A 13,207-nucleotide genomic window follows, 5' to 3' on the forward strand; every position below is an offset into this window, starting at 1 on the left:
CGGCCGCGACTTAACGGGAGAATGAGAAGTGTCTGTGAAGCCGGGCCTTCCGCCTCGATTTGTCTACTAATAAAAAGCTAATGAAGCGGAACCCTGACATCAATCACTCCGCGGAAATTTGTATTTCAGAACTGCGGAGCGGCGTTGGAGGCGTGTGGCCGGCCAGGGACTCGCCATCTCCGCTCGCCGCGCCGGAAAGTGGAAGTAAAATGACGTTGGGGAAATTAGCGGAATGCGGACTTTAGATTTCAATGTGTTCACATTAAGGGGAATTTAGCGCAGACGATCGCGGCGGGAATGTCTTCTCTTTATCGCAGATGTATAAGGACTCCATAAAACTTTCCAGAACTATGGCTGCGAGCTTTGAGTCTCCAGATTATTTTATAGTCGGCAAAATACCTCGTCGTACTCTAAATCTGACCTCCGGCCTCCCCTTCAGTCCTGCACAGTTGTACTGGCTCCTCTCCTGGACTGAAACGGCTTCCTCTGATTTCACTGCACACTGTGAGCTTCTCACAATGTGCTTCTCACAATGTGCATTAGAAGCCATGGGGTGGATTCAGGTACCTTTTGCGCCCTCTTACGGAGGCGTACCGTTTTAACGCTGCGCCTCCGTAAATTACCTGCGCTACGCTTCATTCATGAAGCAGTAGCTACGTAATTTGCACGGGCGCTCCTTAAAAATGCCCGGCGTGAGGGCGCGTAATTTAAATTATCCCATAGGGGGCGTGGATCATTTAAATTGGGCGCGTTCCCGCGCCGAACGTAGTGCGCCTGCTCCGTCTGGAAACTTTTCTGACGTGCATTGCGGAAAATGACATCGCAAGGACGTCATTTGCTTCAGCGTGAACGTAAATGGCGTCCAGCGCCATTCACGATTCACTTACGCAAACAACGTAATTTTCAAACATCGCGTCACGGGAACGACAGGTATACTTGGCATTGGCTGCCCCTGCTAATAGCAGGAGCAGCCTTACGCGGAACCCAAAGAACGTAAACGACGTAAAATGTGTACGGCGCACGCGCGTAGGGTTGTGAATCGGCGTGAGTATGCAATTTGCATACTATACGCTGACCACTACGGGAACGCCACCTAGCGGCCAGCGTAAGAATGCAGCCTAAGATACGACGGCATAAGAGCCTTATGCCAGTCATATCTTAGGCTGCGGTCGGCGTATCGAGCTCTCTGAATCAGGAGCAGTCGATACGCCGGCGCAACTAAGCAATTGCGCTGCGTAACTATGGTTACGCAGACGCAATTGCTTACTGAATCCACCCCAATGTTTATTAAATGTGCATTAAAATTTCCTCCTTTCTGTAAAGGGGTGAGGATAGCATCCAACCTATTCTGTAATCAGGGCATCATCATCATCCTCACGTTGGCCGCCAATTTCTCCCCAATGGAGTCACAAAAAAAAAAAAAAAAACTTGACACCATTTTAATTCTTCTTCTCTTTACCCAAAACGTAAGATATTGGGCTGGAGTGAGCATATAAGTACACTATATTACCCAAAAGTATTGGGACGCCTGCCTTTACACACACATGAACTTTAATGGCATCCCAGTCTTAGTCCGGAGGGTTCAATATTGAGTTGGCCCCACTCTTTGCAGCTATAACAGCTTCACCTCTTCTGGGAAGGCCGTCCACAAGGTTTAGGAGTGTGTCTATGGGAATGTTTGACCATTCTTCCAGAAGAGCATTTGTGAGGTCAGGCACTGATGTTGGATAAGGCCTGGCTCGCAGTCTCCTGACCTCAACCATCCTTTGGGATGAATTGGAGCGCACTCTGTGCAGGCCAAGGCAAGTTCCTCCACCCCAAACTCGCTCATCCATGTCTTTAGGGACCTTGCTTTGTGCTCTGGTCCAAATCATTTAATGGAGGGGGGATTATGGTGTGGGGCTATTTTTTCAGGAGTTGGGCTTGGCTCCTTAGTTGCAGTAAAGGGAACTCTTTAAGGCGTCGGCATACCAAGACATTTTGGAAAAAAATCATGCTCCCAACTTTGTGGAAACAGTTTGGGGGACGGCCCCTTCCTGTTCCAACATGACTGTGCACCAGTGCACAACGCAAGGTCCATAAAGACATGGATGAGCGAATTTGGGGTCAAAGGAACTTGACTGGCCTGCACAGAGTCTGGACCTAAACCCGATGGGTCACCTTTGGGATGAATTAGCCTGGGAGCCAGGCCTTCTCGTCCAACATCAGTGGCTGACCTCAACAAATGCACTAAGGGTCAAACATTCCCATAGACACACTCCTAAACCTTGTGGACGGCCTTCCCAGAAGAGCTGAAGCTGTTATAGCTGACAACTCAATATTGAACCCTACGGACTAAGACTGGGATGCCATTAAAGTTCATGTGTGTGTAAAAGACAGGCGTCCCAATACTTTTGGTGATATAGTGTGTGTTCTCTGCATTACCTGTGGATTTACCCTCTTGAACTTCATGATAATTAAAAGTCTAAAGGTTGAATCCCACAAGCATCAGACATTCGTGTCATCACTTATTATAGCTGAGCTCCTCCCATCTCCTGGTGTTTTATGTTTTTATTGCATGTTGGCCGGTAGTCTTTGTCTCCTTTTGTATTGTTTTTTTGAAGCAAAAGCACCTCACTGATTAAATCATTCTCTCACACACCAGCAGTAAATCTAAATTACCGCGGAGTGCCCCTTTTATAGGTGACAGAGAGACTGCTAATAACAATTACAGATGAATTTCTAGTAGAGAATTCACCATTTTGTATCTTTCAGCTTTTATGTCTTTTACATATTCATCACAATGTGGTATTTTTGGCAATTTTCCAGCAGTTTGAACAAAAACAAAACTAAATGTGAATTGCCATTTAATTAATTCCTGTACTGGAGGAAAATAAATAAAAAAAGCAATCTGTACAGGCAGCCTTTGAAATATTTCTCCGCCTGTGCAGGTGCGACTTTGACCCGAGTCATCAGTTTGATCTTCAGGTGCCGTGTCACTTTCTGACACGATTCTGAGCTCCGTCTACACACCTTGCCCGTCCTCACAGACAAGGGCTGCTGATGAGGCTCCTGTACTGGGCCCGGGCCCCATCAGTCCAAAAGAGGGGCCCTGGCCCTCCTTTGAGCAGGAGTGCCGGCTGTTCTGTCTTATTGCAGACACCGATCCTCTTCTCTCCCCCCCTGCGACGCTGTCGGCTTCTCCTCCTTTTTGTCTCTCCGGCTGCACCGCAGGGTGATTGTTTCTAGCACATGCACCATCTGCTTTCCCTGCCCCCTGTGTGTCCCTTTCCCCTGCAGTGCTGCTGGCTTCCCTCCTCTCCTGGGCGGTGTTTCAGGGTGGAGAGCGAGGGAAGGGGCCAGTAAGTGTCATTTTCTGACCCCCTGAATGAACACAATGAGCGATCAGTACTAGTCACTCCTGTGTCCATTCATCAATGAAGCATAGGTGTCTGTATTTACTAGGGATGTAACGATACTAGTATCAGTATCGGTACCGATACCAAGCATTTCCCTGAGTACTTGTACTCGGGGGGGGGGGGGGAAATGCTCCGATGCCTCACCCGATACATGGGCAGGCAGGGGAGTTGCAAGTCTTTTCCCCCCCCGTGCTCCGTGCTGTCTTTCCCCCTGTGCCCCGTGCTGTCTTTCCCCCGTACTGTCTTTCCCCCGTGCTCCGTGCTGTCTTTACCCCATGCTCCGTGCTGTCTTTCCCCTGTGCTCCGTGCTGTCTTTCCCCCGTGCTCCGTGCTGTCTTTCCCCCGTGCTCCGTGCTGTCTTTCCCCTGTGCTCCGTGCTGTCTTTCCCCCGTGCTCCGTGCTGTCTTTCCCCCTGTGCTCCGTGCTGTCTTTCCCCCGTGCTCTGTGCTGTCTTTCCTCTGTGCTGTCTTTCCCCCCGGGCTCCGTGCTGTCTTTTCCCCGTGCTCCGTGCTGTCTTTACCCCATGCTCCGTGCTGTCTTTCCCCTGTGCTCCGTGCTGTCTTTCCCCTGTGCTCCGTGCTGTCTTTCCCCCGTGCTCCGTGCTGTCTTTCCCCCGTGCTCCGTGCTGTCTTTTCCCCCGTGCTCCGTGCTGTCTTTTCCCCCGTGCTCCGTGCTGTCTTTCCCCCATGCTCCGTGCTGTCTTTCCCCCGTGCTCCGTGCTGTCTTTCCCCCTGTGCTCCGTGCTGTCTTTCCCCCGTGCTCTGTGCTGTCTTTCCTCTGTGCTGTCTTTCCCCCCGGGCTCCGTGCTGTCTTTTCCCCGTGCTCCGTGCTGTCTTTTCCCCGTGCTCCGTGCTGTCTTTTCCCCGTGCTCCGTGCTGTCTTTTCCCCGTGCTCCGTGCTGTCTTTTCCCCGTGCTCCGTGCTGTCTTTTCCCCGTGCTCCGTGCTGTCTTTTCCCCGTGCTCCGTGCTGTCTTTCCCCCGTGCTCCGTGCTGTCTTTCCCCCTGTGCTCCGTGCTGTCTTTCCCCCGTGCTCTGTGCTGTCTTTCCCCCCGGGCTCCGTGCTGTCTTTTCCCCGTGCTCCGTGCTGTCTTTCCCCCGTGCTCCGTGCTGTCTTTTCCCCCGTGCTCCGTGCTGTCTTTCCCCCATGCTCCGTGCTGTCTTTCCCCCATGCTCCGTGCTGTCTTTCCCCCGTGCTCCGTGCTGTCTTTCCCCCTGTGCTCCGTGCTGTCTTTCCCCCGTGCTCTGTGCTGTCTTTCCTCTGTGCTGTCTTTCCCCCCGGGCTCCGTGCTGTCTTTTCCCCGTGCTCCGTGCTGTCTTTTCCCCGTGCTCCGTGCTGTCTTTTCCCCGTGCTCCGTGCTGTCTTTTCCCCGTGCTCCGTGCTGTCTTTTCCCCGTGCTCCGTGCTGTCTTTTCCCCGTGCTCCGTGCTGTCTTTTCCCCGTGCTCCGTGCTGTCTTTCCCCCGTGCTCCGTGCTGTCTTTCCCCCTGTGCTCCGTGCTGTCTTTCCCCCGTGCTCTGTGCTGTCTTTCCCCCCGGGCTCCGTGCTGTCTTTTCCCCGTGCTCCGTGCTGTCTTTTCCCCGTGCTCCGTGCTGTCTTTTCCCCGTGCTCCGTGCTGTCTTTTCCCCGTGCTCCGTGCTGTCTTTTCCCCGTGCTCCGTGCTGTCTTTTCCCCGTGCTCCGTGCTGTCTTTTCCCCGTGCTCCGTGCTGTCTTTTCCCCGTGCTCCGTGCTGTCTTTTCCCCGTGCTCCGTGCTGTCTTTTCCCCGTGCTCCGTGCTGTCTTTTCCCCGTGCTCCGTGCTGTCTTTTCCCCGTGCTCCGTGCTGTCTTTCCCCCGTGCTCCGTGCTGTCTTTCCCCCGTGCTCCGTGCTCCCTTTCCCCCGTGCTCCGTGCTGTCTTTTCCCCGCGCTCCCTTTCCCCCGTGCTCCGTGCTGTCTTTCCCCCGTGCTCCCTTTCCCCCGTGCTCGGTGCTGTCTTTTCCCCGTGCTCCCTTTCCCCCGTGCTCGGTGCTGTCTTTTCCCCGTGCTCCCTTTCCCCCGTGCTCGGTGCTGTCTTTTCCCCCGTGCTCCCTTTCCCCCGTGCTCGGTGCTGTCTTTTCCCCCGTGCTCCGTGCTGTCTTTTCCCAGTGTTGTCTTTTCCCCCGTTCGTGCAGTCCTCTCCCCCCGTTTTCGTGCAGTCCTCTCCCCCCGTCCGTGCAGTCCTCTCCCCCCTCAATTTGTCAGGATGGAGAGCGGAGGTAGGAGCCGCTAAATCCGGCTCCTACCTTTTCCGAATGGACAGAGTCAGTGATCACTGACTCTGTCCATTCATATAACTGAGAATTTTAACTTGTGTTTACGATGCTTCAGTTTATGAATGGAGAGGAGCTTCTCTCCATTCATTTCAGCTGAGTCTGCTGAGAAAGGGACTGGGGAATCTGTCCTTGGTCCCTTTCTCTGTCTTAAAAGGGAGATGTCAAAGGTCTATTAAGACCCCTGATATCTCTCCAAACAGGGCTGATTAAAAAAAAAAAATTGCAATAAATATTTTTTAAAAAAAATAAAAATAAAATGTAAATAATAAAAAAAACACACCCCCCCCCTAAAAAAAAAAAAATCACTGTAAAAAAAATAAAAAATAAATACTGCCACTGTCACATGACATTAAAAAAAGTATCGGTAATCGGTATCGCCGAGTACTTGAGAAAAAGTATCGGTACTTGTACTCGGTCTCAAAAAAGTGGTATCGGGACAACCCTACTATTTACTATGCTTCAGTTTGCAAATAAGGCACTTACAGGAGGCTCACTTTTTTTTTCACTGCAATCCACAGCAAGTTGGAGGGATCAGTGGAGTAATGCACATGGAAAGTTTTTTTTACTTCTCACATGGAATTGTGGTGGAGGATTATTTGATCAATGTTATACCAGAGGAGTGTCACTTTAGGAGCTGCAGCATATATAAGTAAACTAGCAAGAGGACTCGGGGAACCCCAAGGACCCAAGAGAACCACAGAACAGAGTGGGCAGGAAGGACATGAGAGACATTAGGTAGATAGAAGAGAGAAAGAAGGGAAGGAATGAGGAGAAAAAAGAAAAGGAAAAAATAAAGGGAAATGAGAAAAAACAGGGAAGGGAAACAAAGAAATAGAAAGAAGAACAGAAAAGGGAGAGTAGAAAATGGATAACAGAAGAAACTATACATAAAAACCTAGAGGCAGTAAAAGATAGAAGAAAGAGAGATGAAAGAAGGAAAGAAAGAAAAAAAATAAAGGAAAAAAAGGATGGAAAGAAAGGGAAGGAAGGAAAGAGAAGGAAAGTGAAGGAAGGAAAGAGAAGGAAGGGAAAGGAAAGAAAGGGAAAGATGAAAAGGGAAAGAAAAAAAGAAAATGGATGTATAAAGAAAAATAAATCTAAAAACAAATGAGAGATGGAGAGTGAGAGAGACGATAAAGAGACAGTGAGTAGATGATGGACAGATAGATGCCAAGTAGAATGTATTTGTTGGAGTTCGGCAGACGTTCTCATGTTTTAATTAGGAAGCCATCTGCAGCCTGCCACCACTTCAGAAGAGATTAGAACTTCTTTGAACTCGGCCTGAATTTAGCATCAGCTGCTGCTATCGTTTCACGGTCACCTTGAATCCGGAGTGTCTTGGCGGTTCCGGGCCGGTGTATCATTAATGAGCGGACGGACGTTCTGCCGTTCATAGTCACGTTGCCATCGTCTGGCAAGGAGGAGAACTCGTCTCAGTCGACTCAAGGATTAGGCCAGTCCTTGAGTCGACTGAGACAAGTTCTGCTCGATGACAGACGATGGCAACGTGACTCGCCCTTGTCTACAGAGGCATTCTGGGCTTAGGACAGTCCATTCATTTCAATGGTCTGCAGTACCTGCGAGAAATGCTGGCATGCACCACAGTTGTCATCTTTGAGTCCATCCAGGTTCAGAAATAATTGGAAGATGTCTCTTTCTTTTTTTTCTGGACCTAATCATGATGGATTGGAGATAGATGATGTAAACAAACACAAGTTTGTTTACATTTGATGGCCCTAGTACAGTGGTTTCTCAACCTTCTAGTGCTGTGACCCTTTGATAAAAATGTCCAAGTTGTGGGGACCCTTAACGGTAAAATTATTTTGGTAGCGTGGGTTGTCAGCACCCAAGGCAAGACAAGTAATTTGCACCCCCAACCCACAGACATTTAGTGCTACCGGAGTCCTTTAACACTATCTTTGTTTATAGTTGCTGTTAAATCACTGTGTCTCCGACTTTGTGGTGTCTCATGGCAGTGACACCTATGCCAAAATCAGGATATAGGGTCTCCTCCAGCCCCTCCCCCTTCACATTCCCCACCAGTCAGCTGACCTCTAGTCTTTGCCCCCCAGCCATGCTGTGAACTGAATGGGCACTTGCGAAGAGGCTAAGTGGGCGGCTGCGGGCTCCAGGAACAGCCCAGCTGGGTGGCCACAGGCTCCAGGGATAGCCCAGCTGGGTGGCCACAGGCTCCAGGGATAGCCCAGCTGGGTGGCCACAGGCTCCAGGGATAGCCCAGCTGGGTGGCCACAGGCTCCAGGGATGGCCCTGCTGGGTGGCCACAGGCTCCAGGGATGGCCCTGCTGGGTGGCCGCAAAAAGCTGGGAGAGCAGTAAGGGCTTCAGGAACAGCCCAGCATTCTGTGACCCCTGGCAAATCATCTTTCGACCCCCAGGTTGAGAATCACTGCCCTAGTAAGTCAGTTGTTTTTGACAGCACAAGCTCTCCAGCACAATTTATCCAATTACATGGATGAGACAAACCATTTACCAATGAAAAGGGTGTTTACAATGATCAGTTTTCATTTTATATAAAACCTTTAGCTCAAAAGGAAAAAAAAACAATGTAACTGCTTATAAAGTGTGAGCTGTAGTTTGGCTTTAGTTTGTTGTATTTCAGGGGCCTCAAACTGGCTGCCCTCCGCTGTTGCGGAACTACAAGTCCCATGAGGCATTGCAAGGCTGACAGTTACATGCATGACTCCCACAGGCATGATGGGACTTGTAGTTCCACAACAGCTGGAGGGCCACCAGTTTGAGACCCCCTAGGTATTTATATCTGCTAGTACATCTAACACCCCCCCCCCTCTTCCCAGACTGGCAATGCTGGTGTCTACTGACCCCCCCCCCCCCCCCCGTGCTCCTTCATCCCGAGTGGGGGGGCGCTCTAATACAGAAGGTGTGTTACTGGCCAGATCACCAGGTGATAACAGAAGCAGGGGGGAGCCTAAAAACCCCAAAAAATGCAGCCACCACCTCTAATGATTGGAAAGCTGCAATATATTACATACTTCGGTTTATTAACTCTTTATACAGTCCTGGCCGTTGGTTTTAACTACTAATAAAGACGTTCAGTGTACAGTAATGAACTAAAAAAGAGAACTGTAGCTAATTAACCAAAAAAAAAAGTTTCTAGAACCTTCTTTTTTTTTTAATTTGCTACAGTATTTTTTATGTTCCCAGTTTACTAACATTATAACATAATTACATTTAAATCCAAAAAAAGAAAAAAGAAAAAGTGAAGCATTTACCTATTTCTCACTGGTTTCCTCCCAGAAAATTACCCGTACTAATCTAATCTGGCTCAAGCTGGAATCGCATTAGGGAATTGATACCATTTCAGCTGTATAATGCAAATATGCAATTTCACTAAAAGGGTAATCGCCGTCAGATGCTCCATAATTGCTGCTGCTGCTGCGTTTTTTAAAGGCGTACTTCTGTGTAACGGAAAACATGTACATCGTGGAGGTAATGGAGGGGAAGGCGTTCGGCCGTGTAATATCTGAGCAGCTCTGTTTAATGCTTCTTTAATAATTCAGCACCTTTTACGTATGTAAGACATGCCGGCTGCATGCATGCCTTGCAAAGATGTTTTTTAAAGAGAACGTTAAAAGGGGCTTCTGCTGAGATATCTGTCGGCACGCAGGAGGTCTCTATTGTTGATAAATACATTGTAGTGCTACCCCCCACGAGGGCTGCTGAGTTTAAAGAACTTCACCCAAAAAAGGTGAAGCAAGTGAAATTACACTTGCTTGCACCCGTCTCCCCCCCCCATGCCACATTTGGCACTTTTTTGGGGGGAGCGGGTATCTGGTTTTGACAGGTACCCGCTCCCACTTCGTCAGATGTGCTGCAGCAATCTAACCTGGAAGTCGGCCCCCCTGCCCCTCCTCTTCTTCCCCCGCCCCTCCTCTTCTTCCCCCGCCCCTCCTCTTCTTCTTCCGCCCTTCCTCTTCTTCCCCCGCCCTTCCTCTTCTTCCCCTGCCTCTCCTCTTCTTCCCCGCCTCTCCTCTTCTTCTTCCCCCACCCGTCCTCTTCTTCCCCCGCCCGTCCTCTTCTTCCCCCGCCCGTCCTCTTCTTCCCCCGCCCGTCCTCTTCTTCCCCCGCCCCTCCTCTTCTTCTCCCGCCCCTCCTCTTCTTCCCCCGCTTCTCCAGGCTCCCCCTACAAAGGTACAATGTTGCAGTCTGATCTTCAGGCTCCCCCTACAAAGGTACAATGTAGCAGTCTGATCTCCAGGCTCCCCCTACAAAGGTACAATGTTACAGTCTGATCTCCAGGCTCCCCCTACAAAGGTACAATGTTGCAGTCTGATCTCCAGGCTCCCCCTACAAAGGTACAATGTTGCAGTCTGATCTCCAGGCTCCCCCTACAAAGGTACAATGTTGCAGTCTGATCTCTAGGCTCCCCCTACAAAGGTACAATGTTGCAGTCTGATCTCCAGGCTCCCCCTACAAAGGTACAATGTTGCAGTCTGATCTCCAGGCTTCCCCCTACAAAGGTACAATGTTGCAGTCTGATCTCCAGGCTCCCCCCTACAAAGGTACAATGTTGCAGTCTGGTCTCCAGGCTCCCCCTACAAAGGTACAATGTTGCAGTCTGATCTCCAGGCTCCCCCTACAAAGGTACAATGTTGCAGTCTGGTCTCCAGGCTCCCCCTACAAAGGTACAATGTAGCAGTCTGGTCTCCAGGCTCCCCCTACAAAGGTACAATGTTGTAGTCTGATCTCCAGGCTCCCCCTACAAAGGTACAATGTTGCAGTCTGGTCTCCAGGCTCCCCCTACAAAGGTACAATGTTGCAGCCTGGTCTCCAGGCTCCCCCCTACAAAGGTACAATGTAGCAGTCTGATCGCCAGGCTCCCCCTACAAAGGTACAATGTTGCAGTCTGGTCTCCAGGCTCCCCCCTACAAAGGTACAATGTAGCAGTCTGATCGCCAGGCTCCCCCTACAAAGGTACAATGTTGCTGTCTGATCTCCAGGCTCCCCCTACAAAGGTACAATGTTGCAGTCTGATCTCCAGGCTCCCCCTACAAAGGTACAATGTTGCTGTCTGATCTCCAGGCTCCCCCTACAAAGGTACAATGTTGCAGTCTGATCTCCAGGCTCCCCCTACAAAGGTACAATGTTGCAGTCTGATCACTGGAGGGGAGGAAACTGAGGAAATGTTTCCTCTTGCCTGCAGCAGACTGATGACATCATCTCAGCCTAGACAAAGTCACTGGACTGGAGCCCATAGATGGAATTTCCATGATGATAAAAATGAGAGCTATTTGAAGACCTTAAACTGTTGCAGTACATTGGGACATGTCAGGAATCTATTCAAGTCATTGAAGTGTCCTCTTTAGGTCAGATGGCTCCTTTTATCTGATTTCCGCTCTTCCAGCAGAACGCGGCACTTAGAAGAAGATTATGTGAACATAACGAGTGCAGGAGCCGGCCTGTAGGTTTTTGGCAGGTTTTCCGAGTAAACTTATATTTCTTTATTCCAAGCCCTTCGCCGTTCCGAGGGACTCAGCACAAAGCACCCTTCACACTTCATTAATAATTCAGGAACCAAAACTCCTACAGTGCAGCCAAAACAATCGCCGCACCGCCCTTATCCAATATTAATTATGCTGCCGGCACTCTGCACCCCACCATTGAGATGATATCCAGCATGTTTTATTGGGTCAGTTGAGGTAATGGTTATTAAATATTTAGCCGACGCCTTGTTTGTGATGTATGGGGGGGTAGTTGTACGCATCAGGTGATAAATATCTCATTACCCACAATGTTTGCAGATTTAAATGTATCTTTCAATTATTTCACATTTGTAACATTTTTAGCTGTAATTTATGTAGAGTTTTTTTCTTCATTTTTTTTTTTCTTTATTTTTTTTTATTTTATTGTGAGAATGTGATTAATAATGGCCTCAACATTTGTCCAATAAGTCAATGCAAGAAAGACACAAGGGCCCAGATTCAGAGACGAGTTACGACGGCGTATCTCCGGATACGCCGTCGTAACTCTGAGTGTGCAGGGTCATATCTATGCGCCTGATTCGTAGAATCCGTTACGCATAGATTTCCCTAAGATCGGACCGGCGTAAGTCTCTTACACCGTCGTATCTTAGGCTGCATATTTACGCTGGCCGCTAGGTGTCGTTTCCGTAGATTTACGCAAGGAATATGCAAATTAGGTAGATACGCCGATTCAGAAACGTACGTCCACCCGGCGATTTTTTTTTCCATAATTTGCGTAAGGCTTTTTCCGGCGCAAAGTTACCCCTCATAAAGCAGGGGTAAGTCATGTTAGGTATGGACGTCGGAAACACACGAACATCGTCGTATTTTACGTTGTTTACGTATGTCGTTCGCGAATAGGGCTGTACGTAAGTTACGTTCATGTCGAAAGCATTGACAGTTTGCGGCAGATTTTCGAGCTGGCGCACTTGGAAACGTTCACGGACGGCGCATGCGCCGTTCGTAAAAAAACGTCAAATACATGGGGTCACAAGGAATTTAAATAAAACACGCCCACATCATCCACATTTGAATTAGGCGGGCTTACGCCGACACATTTACACTACGCCGCCGTAACTTTGGGCGCAAGTTCTTTCTGAATACGGAACTTGCACCCTAAGTTACGGCGGCGTAATGTATCTGAGATACTTTACGCCCGCCGATAGATACGTAAATGTATCTGAATCCGGGCCAGGGATTCATTTACTAAAACTGGAGAGTGCAAAATCTGGTGCAGCTCTGCATAGAAACCAATCGGCTTCCAGGTTTTATTGTCAAAGCTGGAAGCTGATTGGCTACCATGCACAGCTGCACCAGATTTTGCACTCTCCAGTTTTAGTAAATCAAACCCACTGTATGGTGTGTTCGTATTGCAGAGTTAAAGGGGTTGTAAAGGATTTTTTTCCCCCTAAATAGCTTCCTTTCCCTTAGTGCAGTCCTCCTTCACTTACCTCATCCTTCCATTTTGCTTTTAAATGTCCTTATTTCTTCTGAGAAATCCTCACTTCCTGTTTTCAGACCGTTTTCATCGGATGAACCGATCGTGTGTACGCGGCATAAGACTTGGATTTTAAGCTTTTTTATTTTTTATTTGAGTCCAGGGTTGTATGAACAATTGCTTGCACTGTCTTTTAATTCATAACAACAATTTCTCACACATGCTGTAAATATTAACGCCCCCCCCTTTGTCTTTTGTCTTGCAGAGGCTCCGCAGAAGGCGGAGGAAGTGGTGGTGGAACCCTTCACAGACTCCTCCCTCTTCTCCCACTGGGGTCAGGATCTCAGTCCCGAGAACAGAAGGATTGCCCTGAAGCAGTTTCAGTACTACGGATACAACGCCTATCTGAGTGACCGCCTGCCTCTGGACCGCCCGCTTCCTGACCTGCGACCTGCGGGGTGAGACATACCATTCATGCAGTTTGTTATTTTTTTTCTTTTTCGTTTCCAAAATCAAAGCTGCGCACAAATATTGCTGTAATAATTGCGTATTTAACGTTGAACTCCGGACAGGTAAAGGAACA

The 13,207-nt window shown here is 49.1% G+C and overlaps 1 protein-coding gene across 1 annotated transcript in view; it reads left to right on the forward strand.

The window, feature by feature from the left end:
- GALNT18 (polypeptide N-acetylgalactosaminyltransferase 18) overlaps positions 1–13,207 on the forward strand; it is a 332,395-nt gene that overhangs the window by 190,020 nt on the left and 129,168 nt on the right. Inside the window, exon 2 of the mRNA XM_040327959.1 lies at positions 12,890–13,082. Coding sequence (XP_040183893.1) covers positions 12,890–13,082 — 193 coding nt within the window. The remainder of the gene's footprint in view (positions 1–12,889; positions 13,083–13,207) is intronic.

This window comes from Rana temporaria, chromosome 11 (assembly GCF_905171775.1).
Source record: "Rana temporaria chromosome 11, aRanTem1.1, whole genome shotgun sequence".
Classification (NCBI taxonomy): Eukaryota; Metazoa; Chordata; class Amphibia; order Anura; family Ranidae; genus Rana; species Rana temporaria.